The 12,726-nt window shown below is 43.7% G+C and overlaps 1 protein-coding gene across 2 annotated transcripts in view; it reads left to right on the top strand.

Annotated features, from left to right (window-relative positions):
• The first annotated feature begins 1,535 nt into the window (after positions 1 to 1,535).
• Positions 1,536 to 12,726, top strand: part of SCG5 (secretogranin V) — a 55,166-nt gene continuing 43,975 nt past the window's right edge. Inside the window, exon 1 of one of the 2 annotated variants that reach the window (XM_027083798.1) lies at positions 1,536 to 4,138. In XM_027083798.1, the coding sequence (XP_026939599.1) occupies positions 3,913 to 4,138 (226 nt within the window). In that variant the 5' untranslated portion in view covers positions 1,536 to 3,912. The remainder of the gene's footprint in view (positions 4,139 to 12,726) is intronic. The other variant, XM_027083797.1, reaches the window with a different exon arrangement.

Here is a 12,726-nt window from a genome sequence, read left to right as displayed (position 1 = left end):
CAAGTTCTCCCTAATAGCAGTACATCTGTTTTATTTCAAAGCTATTTCCTGTTTCTATATTCACTACCTAGGAATCGACCCTTTCTCAGAATTAGTAAGTATTTACTTATATAAAGACTAAAAATCTGTAGATATAAAGATCATGTTTATCTGACATGAAAACAGGTTTTTAATGTAGACTGGGTATGCATTTCAGATGTTTATGGTATAAGAGTAAGTGGATATAGAAAATATTTATAAATTCTGAGATGTTTGTTGTCTGGTTCAAAGCAGTTTTTTTAAACTTTGCTTTTAAAGTTTTAAAAATACATCAGTGTCCTTTTATATCCATGGGGGTAGGTGAAATGTTGAATTGGAAGACTAATTCAATAAGAAGTCATAGGAAATTAACTGTACAAATCACCTGAATTAGTGGATTTTCTGAGAGATTAATCATTAATCAATAATGAAAGATATTTATTTTAAAAAGAAAACTACCCATATATATCACTCCCATTTTTTGTTAGCTGAAAGCTTCAATACAGATTAAAGGATTATGAAGGTGCAAACCTTGGAGATGAGGTAATTGGAGAGTTGTGAAAGCTGAGTTTTAGACTTGATTTAATATTCCTGCTTTTATTTTTTTCTTATAAAAAATAGAGATAATGTTACCAATCTCATGGGGATATTTGATCAAATGATATACAAACATACTTAACGAAGTTAAAATGTCTGGACATGTGTAGTAACTCCAAAAACTATTTTTACTTTGTTCTTACAAGTAAATAAATTAATATTAATTTGATTATTATGAGCAACAAACAATACAGTTATACATAGAACTTAATAGACTGCTTGGCAATATTCTAAAATCACTAAAAACTTGATATAGGATTTTGAAAATCATCAAGCCCAGGACATATAATAGATGTTTTTAGAAAATCAAATTTCATATGAAGCATAAACAATTTAGTGTATTTCAGTCAAATTTCCATTCAGCACGAAGGCGGTAAATTGTAATAACGGCTTCTCCATTTTTCCAAGCACAAAATGAAGATAACAGTGAAACAACATTAATGTAAAATTCAGAATTGAATAAAACTTCAGTATGTGTGAATAATAAATATTAAACCCCAGCATGGTCTTTTGAGCCTAGAACCAATAGACAATATTTGTCCAGCTGATTTAGCATGCACTGAAACAAAAAGCTGGAAACCGAAGAGCATCCATGGAAGAAAAGGTGCCAGGAAGGAGGTTGGCTTCAAACCAAAAGGCCATGGATGAATTTTGCAGGCCCCCTCTTCATTGCATAAAATTGCTGTAGATGATAACGGATCTGGGGAACAGAGCTGGGGTATGTACAGAGTTCTGGATTCTAACCTCCTCAAGGTACTTATTCTTGGACCTCCAGGTACTTTACTCATCCCCAGTCTTTTTTTTTTTTTTTTTAAAGATTTTTTCTTTGATGTGGACCATTTTTAAAGTCTTTTGTTGAATTTGTTACAATATTGCTTCTGTTTTATGTTTTGGTTTTTTGGCCACAGAGACGTGTGGGATCTTGGCTCCCCAACCAGGGATTGAACCCCGCAGCCTCTGCATTGGAAGGGGGAGTCTTAACTGCTGGACCGCCAGGGAAGTCCCTCAATCCTCAGTCTTGACGAAAGAAATTTAAGTACTTATATTCATTGTATGGTTTTCCATTTCAATTCTTGTGTTTGAACAAAATTCAAATGTTAAAGTTGCCCTATAAATCTTTTACAGAAGGTATTCTGGATCTACCTGGATACATTTCCGCAATGTGCAGGGAGTATGGTTTCTCTTCCGGCAAAAGGAATCTTACTTGATAGTTGGTGTGGAAGTTTAGAAGTAGCTCTCAGAACTAATATTCCTAGCGGTTTTCACGTGGTTTTGGTTTATCACTTTAACAGAAATTTCTATCAGCTTGTATTAAATATCCCCATAGGTTTCCTGCTCAATGAAGAGGCTTCTGAAAGCACTCATGATTTACCTAATCATTGCCATCATTAAAAGCTCTTAAGGCCTCTTCAACTTTTGTCTCTTCTATTGCCCCAGTGCTGCTTTTCTCTTCAAGCTAAAACACTTCTAAAAAACTGGAAGGTGTGCTATTGAGAACGGAAGACAGAAATGGCGAGGCGATCTGGCACACTGTTTGGATAATTGCTTGAGGAAAGGTTAATTACTTACACAGGGGTCGATAGAGGAAGAGGGTCTCTGTGAGATGTGTATGTGGAATGCGTGGACGGAAGGCCCCAGCATCTGAGTTTGAGTTCTGGGGAGTCCTGGCCAGGCGACCTCCACCTGCTGGAGGAGGGACGGGGCGGGGCTAAGACGAGGAGGGAGGTGACGCACCAGAGACCCAGATCTCCCGGCTTCGCGCCCGACCCCCACCGAGGCCCAGACCGCAGCAGGCTCCTCCGGCTGCCGCTCGGTGAGTGCTGCGCTGAGGCCGGCTCGACCTCCTGACGCCCACCCAGACCAACGGGCTCTTCACGATCGGGAGTGGGGGAGGGCGTCAGGCTGAAATCCTTGAGCTGGAGGCTGGGGGCAGACAAAGGATGGGTGGGGGAACCGGAGGTTCGGCTCTAAATAAGAGGGAAAGAGTACCGAGGAAGGAGATCAAGTCAGAACGCTGTTGGCTGGGGGTGTAAATGAAACAAAGACATCCTGCATTCAGAGCGGAGGAGGGAAAGATGGAGATGGCCGGAGAGGCTGGTGTCTGCCTCTGGCCTTTTTCGTCAGATTTTGCGGGCTTTGCTGTCTCAGCTCTTTGTAGTACAGGGTTTTACATCTGAGTGGCTTTTTAAAAATTCTTTCCTTTACAGAAGTAGATATTGGGGATAATGAATATTTCAGTTTCAGGGAAGAAATGCATGCCGCCACCACCTTCTCCCCCCCCCCCCCCCCGCGCCCATAGAAGGATGGTCAAAAGAGGTTTTGCATGGCCACTGCCTGCAGTCTCCACCCTAACGTTCAGCAGCTGCAGAGGGAATTTGCGTGAATATTTGTTCTCTTGTTCTGCAGGCTTCTGGTTGCGTGGAAGCCAACATTCAGGACAGGTTGACTCCCCAGACTAGGTTTCTCCAGTCTCCTTCACCTGTTCTGTTTTCTCTCTCATCACCCTTCGATTCCCCAAATTCGAACCTCTGGAACAGTAAGGCAATATTGCCAACATAATAATAGCAATCTGGGGGGCTGTGTGTCTGGCATTGTTTTCAGTCCTCTTACATGTGCCCTCACACTTAACCTCAGAGTAACCCTATAAGACGGATGCTTTTCTCATCCCTTTTTGCAGAGAAGGAAGTTGAGGCATTTGCCCAAGTTCGCCCTGCTAGCATGTGGTGCAGCAAGAATCCTTCCCAGATTAGAGGGCAGGCCTGAGCTGTGTGTATTGATGTTCCCTTGTACCACTCCTAAGCTTTCTATGCTTCTTTACCATTTGTGTCTTCCAACTCCTTCCCCTGAGCCTTTTCTTCACCAGGACTAGAAAAGTCAAGATGTCACCCTCCCTCTCCCTTCCTCAAAATTGAGGCAAATTTTTTTGTTGTTTGTTTTTGTTGGTTTAAGGGAGGGAGAGAGTGGTGGGGTAGGCATAATGCAGAGCTTCCAGGGAGCTGTAAGGACAATAAAAAATGAGTGAGAAGTGCCATTATAGTCTAGTCTTCCCAAGAATGTGAGGACAGAGGGAACTGGCTATCTCAGACAGACTGTTCTGTTTCTTTAATACCTTCTCACAGCTGATGTCCTGGCTAGGGTGGACACATAAGGCCTAAGCAAATCCTTAAGAATTTTTCATTGCAGTCCCTTCCTGGGAGGTCCTTGAATCACTCCCTGGAGTGATTACATGATTACATCATCACAATTGCCAGTTGTGGCCAATCGATATATGTTTGGTCTTTTTTCTGCAGGTTAAAAATGGTTGCCAGGATGGTTTCTACCATGCTGTCTGGCCTAGTGTTTTGGCTGACATTTGGATGGACTGCAACAGCTGCTTATAGCCCGAGAACCCCTGACCGGGTCTCAGAAACAGATATCCAGAGGCTGCTCCATGGTGTGATGGAGCAGCTGGGCATTGCCAGGCCACGGGTAGAGTATCCAGCTCACCAGGCCATGAACCTTGTGGGCCCACAGAGCATTGAAGGTATTTACTGTGTTCTGCCAGTTTGCAGTTTCCATTAGCAGTAAAATAATTAATGCATATTGAAGAAACTCTACTTCCTCCTTCTGTTTTCCCTTTCTTCTTATGCTACACAGTATATAGATACATACATACACATGAGAATATAAGTCCTGTGAGGTCAGGGACCTTATCTAATTCACAGCTGTAGCCCTAGCATCTAGCACAAAATCTGGCACATTAATATTTAGTAAGTGAATGAAGGAGCATCTAGCATTATCACTAAAAAAAAGATTAGAACCCAGACCCCATGTCTTCTCCCAAACTGATCTTTGGGAAATTGTGTCCCCAGCTGGCTGCCTCTGAGCCACTGCCAGCCAGTATTTGTAAAAGATCTTCAAAATATAGGACCTAAAAGATCTGATTTGATTCTTAGGGATGATGTCAGATAAGCCCAAGGGAGCCAAAAGAGGTACTGATGTTAAGAGTTTATGTCAATAACTTTAAAAAAAGTTTTTTAATATAACAGATGTTAATTTAACTGTTTTAGGGTGATAAGACCATTTCCCACCTGAATTCCTCTAAGTTTCTGGCAATATGATTGTAATACTTTTATTAGAAAGTGACACTTTTTTTGTTTAGTGATTTACTTATAGAGAGAATTGGAATCTCGCTCTTATGAGGTGGTGATGAGCAGCTCTTAAGAGCAGGTGCCTTATTTCCATGCCTTGCTTTGTATCCCTCTGATTCTGAATGCTCTCTTTCTCCACCGAGGTGGAGCCCTAAAGCAGTAGCATGGTCAATTTAGTCTGAACACAAAAGAGCACTTCAAGTGTTTGCCCACAGGAGTGGGTCCTAAGGAAAAACATGAGTTCTTTCTCTGAGTTTTGTCAAAACACACACCCAGAAAATACTATTTCCTGTGCAATGATTTTGTATAATTTTGTCTGAGTCTATAATTTCCTAAAACAGCTATCTGCTTTGGGGGTCCTGGGAATGCCATGGATATTGTTGATATATGATTCTCATTTCTGTCTTGTTACCCATAGTTTTAAACCATTGAGTAAAACTAACTCCGTGGAGTTGTTGTCTATTTAGGCTGACATTTGATTTCAGGAATGGATTAACACAGATGATTTGAATCAGAAGCATGCAAATCTAGCACAGGGCTTGAGGCAGAACAAATCAGACAGAGCTTCGCACCACCCCTTCTGGGGTGAATCTAAATCCTTTCCAGCGTCTGCTACCAACTCTGGCTTCAAGTACACCTACCCATTTCAGACCAGCTCTTTCAAGACAGTAAATATCTGCCCTTTTGACCAGTAAAAGTGCTTGATTAGTCACCCAGCTGTTGTCATGGAGACGGCTTTCTAGGTTTCCATTAATACTGGAGGCCTGATCATCTGTGTGGAAAAGAAACAGCAACTCCCTGGGCATCAACAGCCTATGTGTATCCACAGCCTCCTTTCCTTTACTCAGTAGCCAGCTGTTCAGCACCGGCTCTGTGCCGGCCACCGTGCAGGAGACTGAGGCAGCTCTGCCCTAAAAGTTTCTCAGTCTTGTGGGGTGGGAGCCGGGAGAAGTTATTACAGTGTATCATGGCCAGTGTTTTGATAGATGGACAGGCAAGCTGCTGCCATGGAAGTAAAGAACACAGTAATTTATTCTGCTTGGGAGGGGATGGGGGTGTCTGTAAGGAAATGCTGTTTTGAAGAAGCAACATTTGACCTGGGTTTTGTAGTTTGAATAGGAATTCATCAGGTAATGTCAAGTGAAAAGGCATTGGAGGTGTGAAAGAGCATGGATTAGAACAATTCAGAATTAAAAACTGCTTTCATTATTACCCTTGGGGTAATGTGACGTCATAACCATGCTGGGTCTCCTCAGTGTCTGTGGAAGGGATGAATATCGGCTTGTGTTTTGGTTTTCTATTACCACACATTTAGCAGCTTAACACAACACCCATTGATCAGCTCACAGTTTCCTTTGGTCAGGAGTCAGGCGTGGGTTAGCTGGGCCCCCTGCTCAGTCTCATCAGGCTGAAATCACAGTGTTGACAGGAGATGCAGTCTTGGCTGGAGCTTGGGGTCCTCTTCCAAACTCATCTAGGTTGTTGGCAGAATTCAGTTTTTTGCTGTTGTGGGATCAAAGTCCCCTTTCTCTTGCTGGCTGTCAGCAGGGTCCCTTTCAGCTCTCAGAGGCCACTCTCAGGTTGGTTGTAAGCCACTGACCCGCTCACAACATGGCAGCTTACTTCCTCAAATCTGGAGGGAGAATATCCCTTTAGTCTGCTAATCATAATACAATATAATTATAGGAGTGACTATCTCATTACTTTTGTCATTTATCAAGGGAGTGATAGCCCACAGGTCCTACCCACACTCAAAGGCAGAGGATTATGCAGGGCATGTACACCGGTAGGTGGGAATCTTGGGGGTCATCTTAGAATTCTGCCAGCTGGGTGCAAGCTAACAGGGAAACAAAATAAGCCTGGGATTTTTCCCTGTCCTGGAGTTTGGCATTTAATTTATTGGGTGGTCTAATATTTTCTCATGTGAGTGTAGGATTGTTTCAACTCATCCGTTTATTTGCATTGTCTCTGCTGACATTCATTCATGCTAATTCCCAGGGGTCTGACAGATACATGGGGTATCTTCCATATCCCTTCAACATTTATTTTAGTATTTTGTTATGAAGGACCAAGTTAGAAAGTTTTTCTTTCTAATTTTTATAGAAAGAATACGATATATATATATATATATATATATATATATATATATATATATACATACACACACACACACACACATACACATACATACATATATTCTGGTGTGAATTTTAATGCACATTTAACATAAACTGTTCCCAAAGATATCTGGATTTAACCGGCAGCTCCATCATTTATCAGTAATGTGACCTTGAGTGAATTACTTCTTGAAGCTTCCATTTAGCTTGGGGGTAGGATTTAAATTTATTCACCTGCAAGCAGGTAATATTCCAGTTCAGAGAAACAAAAGTAAAGTTTTAGCATACTCCAACTATTCTACCATGAAATCATTTCTAAATGAATCATCATTGTCATTTTAGGTGACAATTACTGGACTCTTCAATTCTTTGCATGCAGCGCTGTTCATTGTCTAATAAGTGGCACATGGAAGACAATTTCCTCTTATTGTGTCTACTCTGATTAATTAGTTGTATAATCCTTAGATTAATCTCACTATTGAAGATGTATATAAGCTCTCAAACATAGCATAATAAACTCTCCTTTTAAAATAGGATGTAGTATCAGTGTAAATTACTATTAGGTCACTGGGGTCATATATCCCACTAAAAAAAAATTTCCTCCTTTGATCCCATATCCCTTCGAGTTACTCTACCATTTTTCTTCCACAGCAACCTTTCCACACATGCTAATGTACTTCCTCACCTCCTGTCCTCTCCTAGTCCATTGTAGCCCACTGTTCTCACCACTCATTTGTCAAGTCAACAAGCATTTTTTGAATGCTAGGCACTGTTTTAGGTACTGAAGAAATGAACATGAACCTGAAAGATTGGCAGGACAGGGGAGATAGAGTCATTACATAAAGAAATAAGTAAAATATGTAATAAGCCAAATGGTCATAAGTGCTATAAAAATATAAAGCAGAAGAGGGGGATGGAGGAAACAAAATAGGGGCAGGGGACTCCTCACTGGGAAGACAGGCAAAAATAAGAGTTGAGAGAGTCAGCTGTGTGATCCATGTCCTAGGTGGAGAGGGCTGCAAATGCGAAAGCCATAAGGTTAGAGCAAGGAGGCTAGTATGGCTGTAGCCCAGGACTCAGGAGCGCAGGAAGAGATGAGACTGGGGTAAGGGCAGGAAGGGGAGGTGGGAGGTGGTGTGTGGGGACAGATCATGTCATAGGGTCTTACAGTCCTACAGCGGCTTTGGCTTTTCCTTTGAGCGTGTATCTGAAGCCGCTGGAGACTCTGGACAGTGATGTGATCAGCCTTCCTTTGAAAAGGACCACTCCAACTGCTGTCTTGAAAATACTCTGTAGGGAGGGAGGACTGCAATGGGGGAGATGAGTTAGGAGACTAAGGTAATAATCCAGGTGAGGGGTGTACTAGCATGGCAGCTAGAGAAGTGGCGAGGCATGGTCGGAGGATGGATATATTTGAAGTTGGAGCCAATAGGATTTGCCAGTGGGTTAGAGGTAGGAACTGAAAAACAGAGAGGAGCCAGGGGTGACGCCAGGATATTGGCATGATATCCTGGAAAGGAACTTTCTTTGTTTTTTTTGTTTCTTATTTTTGGCTGCGTTGGGTCTTCATTGCTGTGCGCGGGCTTGAAGCGAGCGGGGGCTACTCTTCATTGCGGTGCGCGGGCTTCTCATTGCAGTGGCTTCTCTTGTTGTGGAGCACGGGCTCTAGGCGCGTGGGCTTCATTAGTTGTGGCACACGGGCTCAGTAGTTGTGGCTTGCAGGCTTTAGAGAACAGGCTCAGTAGTTGTGGCGCACGGGCTTAGTTGCTTCGCGGCATGTGGGATCTTCCTGGACCAGGGATTGAAACCGTGTTCCCTGCATTGGCAGGCGGATTCTTAACCACTGCACCACCAGGGAAGCCCTGCACAGGTTAATGTTGAGATGCCTTTTAGGCTGTGCTTGTGAAGGCCAACAACTTCCTTGCCCGTTTCACCTGCACTCTGCCTTCATCCCTCCCAACCTCCCTGCAGCCCCACACCCACACCAGTGTCTTCCCTCCTCCAGGCTCTCACCTGTTCTTTCCACTCTGCGTATACCTGTCCTCCTCTGCAGGGCTCGGCTTCAAAGTCATCTGCTCAGAGAGGCCTACCCAGCTTCTCTGAGTGGCCCCCCTTCTCTGCCACAGAGCCCTTTTGTTTTTTTAAAACTTTATAGCATTTTAAAAATTTATAATGAATGTTTGTTTCCGTGCTTATTTATTGTCCGTCTCCCCACTGGAACGGCAGTTCCATGAGGCAATAGCTATTTTATTTACTGCTTTATACCCAGACACATAGTAGGCACTTGGTAAATATTTGAAGAATGAATGTATATTTGAATAAATATTTAAAAAATAAGTATATCTGGCAGCAATAAGTACATAAATTCTGTTTGACTTCTGGATCTTTTGAGACTCTATTCCTTTCAGTTCAAGGAAAATATTCCATTTCTGTTCTGTGTTTCAAAAAATCTACCTAGAGGTTTTTGCCAGGAACTCAGTGATAATGTGCTTGGCAAAAGGTCTATTTACTTTGACTATGACTGATCACCAGGGTGCAAGGTTTGAACCTTCTGTACAGGGGCCTATTGAGAAATGGGAAAGGCTTTTTGCAGTTATGGAATGAAACCAGCAGGGGGCCAACTAGACTTGAGGCAATAGAGGATTCCTGAAACCTGGTACGCAGCCTCCTGGTTGTTAAGTCACTCGTTGTTAAGCCAGACTTCTGGTTGACCTGCTCTAAGTGGTCCCTGGGGAGGAAACATTTGCCCAAAACATCCTAAGAGGTTGGAGGTTATTTTTCACTTCTCCGTAGGTATGTTAAACATGACTTGGTAAGGAGCATCTTTCAAATGTGTAAATTCTATTTTTTTGTTTTTTTGAAACTTCATAAATAAATGTATTCCTTTAATTACAATTGTAAAGATTTTTGATGATGTTATAAACATTGTGAGGATTAATCATACTTTGCCCCCAAATTAACTGATTTTACATAGCTTTGCATATAGTGTAGAGAAAATAACCATGGAGTTTAAAAATTTGTATGAGAAACATCTTCTAGCATGAGAATTGCTAACCATTAAGTAATTAATGGAGAGTTGTGATTTGTGCTCATCTTCTGTCTGGGGAAAAAGAGAGACTATAGGGCTTCCCTGGTGGCACAGTGGTTGAGAGTCCGCCTGCCAATGCAGGGGACACGGGTTCGTGCCCTGGTCCGGGAGGATCCTGCATGCCGCGGAGCGGCTGGGCCCGTGAGCCGTGGCCTCAGAGCCTGTGCTCCGCAACGGGAGAGGCCACAACAGTGAGAGGCCCGTGTACCGCAAAAAAAAAAAAAGAGAGAGACTATATTATTAAAGGATGGTCATCAAATGTGTAAATTCTTAACCCAAAGCAAAACAAAAATATAAAGTAAAGACAAACAGGCACCAACTTGTTTTATAGAGAAGAAAACACGCTTTGATGGTAAGGAAAAGCGGGGTTGAGTCTTTTTTTTTTTAAATACATCTTTATTGGAGTATAATTGCTTTACAATGGTGTGTTAGTTTCTGCTTTATAACAAAGTGAATCAGCTATACATATACATATATCCCCACGTCTCCTCCCTCTTGCGTCTCCCTCCCACCCTCCCTACCCCACCCCTCTAGGTGGTCACGGGTTGAATCTTTTTTTTTTTTTTTTTTTTTTGCGGTACGCGGGCCTTCACACTGTTGTGGCCTCTCCCGTTGCGGAGCACAGGCTCTGGACGCGCAGACTCAGCGGCCATGGCTCACGGACCCAGCCGCTCCGCGGCACGTGGGATCCTCCCGGACCGGGGCACGAACCCGTGTCCCCTGCATCAGCAGGCGGACCCTCAACCACTGCGCCACCAGGGAAGCCCAGAATCTTAACCATACTATTTATTAGCTGTGTGTGATCTCAGCGACTGTTCTGAAACCTGGTTTTCTCATAGTGGGGCTTCAGCCCGCTCTCACAGTGGGTTCCGTTAGTAACTGAATGTAGGCCTGCCTCCTCTCACTCTGTGGATATCAGGAACACACTTCCAGTCTTTAATGGCTTTCCCTGATATTATTTTGGATGACTCCCCCAGTGAGCAGTACAGTTCAGCTGCGTTTCAGTGCACCTTGTATCTCAGCAGTGCCCACCTCCCTCCAAGCTCAAAGTGGCTCATTGGTCCCTATGACATAGCTAAATGGCTACTGTTGTTATATTATCCCCAGAAACAAATAAAGCCACCAGCTGTCCAAGGGATTGATTCAGAGAGCCATTAGCTATGGGATAGAGATGCGTGGGAATCAGAAGTGGCTCTGCCAGCTGACACTAATGTTAGCTTTTGATGAATCCAACCGGAAAATGTGCTTCAGTCTTCAGAATAGGAGCCTCAGGTAAAAGAGGGTCTCCTCAATGCCACTGGTTCATTTTCCCCACCATTCTAGACCACATGATAACCCCAGATACCAAGCCACTTGATGGATCCCGATTAAATTTAAACCAGTATTGCCAAACCTAAAAATATCAAAATTCCTTTTTATAACACTAAATTTTGGGCTTCATCTCCTAAGGAGTCTCTACTTGGCCAACCTTTGGCCTCGTAAAGGAGCCGTAGTGCCTCCACTTGGCCACAGGGTGGCAATAGTTGCTTCCCATTTGAAGGTTGGAGGGAAGAGTTGTTAACATTGAACAACCGACCTGGGCCTCTCAAAGTTTCAGGCTAGCCTCTCTCGGCATTTGGAGGAAGGGGTGGGGCTGAGTCTTGACCCAGGTATCCTGACTAAAATCTCTTTCTAGGTTATCCTCATCCTGGGAGAGCCAATGAGAGCAATGGGCTTGAAGGGTTGTCTTTCAGTGGACCAGGGCCTCCAGTTTGGCCCATGTCCTTTGGGGTTCCATTGAGACCACCCTGAACTCAAATCCTTAAAATTTCCCTGGATGATTTCCAGTGTTTTGTGTTAGGCAATTGCATGGATAGTGATAAGAAATTGAAAAGGAATAGGAGGAGGTCTGCGTTTTTTTTCTGGTGGAGCGGGGAGGATAAGGAGATGAAAATGATGATTTTGTTGTGTTTAAGGTGCCCTGGGACATCCAGGTGCAGGTGTGCAGAAAGCACACTCAGATGTATCTGACACAGGAGAGCTGTCTGGGTAAAGGAAGGAGTTTGGGAGTCACCCCATATTAGTGGCAGCTCATGCCATAGAAATGGATGAGATTACCTGGGTGGGTATCAAGTAAGAAGAGCAGGGGCTTCCCTGGTGGCACAGTGGTTGAGAGTCCGCCTGCCGATGCAGGGAGGGGACGCAGGTTTGTGCCCCGGTCCGGGAAGATCCCACATGCCGTGAAGTGGCTGGGCCCGTGAGCCGTAGCCGCTGGGCCTGCGCGTCCGGAGCCTGTGCTCTGCAACGGGAGAGGCCACAACAGTGAGAGGCCCACGTACCGCAAAAAAAAAATAAATAAATAAAAGAAGAGCAGACACCTGAGAAAAGGCCCGGACTACTCAGTCTACAGGGCCAGGTAGAAGGATCTGTGAAGGAAACCAAGAAAGATTGGGCATTAGGGAGGACCAGTAAGGTGCGGTGTAAACAAGGAAAGAGTGTTTCAGGAAGGGGCAGTGGTCACCTTTGTCAAAATCAGCAGAGAGGTCGTGTGAAATAAGGACCATTGGGTGTAAAGTGTATACTGTGTGTAGCAACACTGAAGTTCCCGGGGGTCTTTGGGCAGAACGGGTTCTGCGGAGTAGTGGGGCCAGAAACCACAGTGCAGGAAACAGGAGAGAAGACACGATGTAAACATCTGTTCCAGAATGTCGGGTAGTGGGGAGAAGACTGAGTAACAGCTGTGGAAGGATGATGATGTAGAGATGATGGTGATGTAGAGATGAGGAAGGTTTTTGTG

The sequence above is a fragment of the Aethalodelphis obliquidens genome, unplaced genomic scaffold (assembly GCF_003676395.1).
Source record: "Aethalodelphis obliquidens isolate GAN/ISIS:26980383/991018 unplaced genomic scaffold, ASM367639v1 scaffold51, whole genome shotgun sequence".
Classification (NCBI taxonomy): domain Eukaryota; kingdom Metazoa; phylum Chordata; class Mammalia; order Artiodactyla; family Delphinidae; genus Aethalodelphis; species Aethalodelphis obliquidens.
Note: the sequence above shows the minus strand (reverse complement) of the source record. Positions and strands in the feature narration are given on the sequence as shown.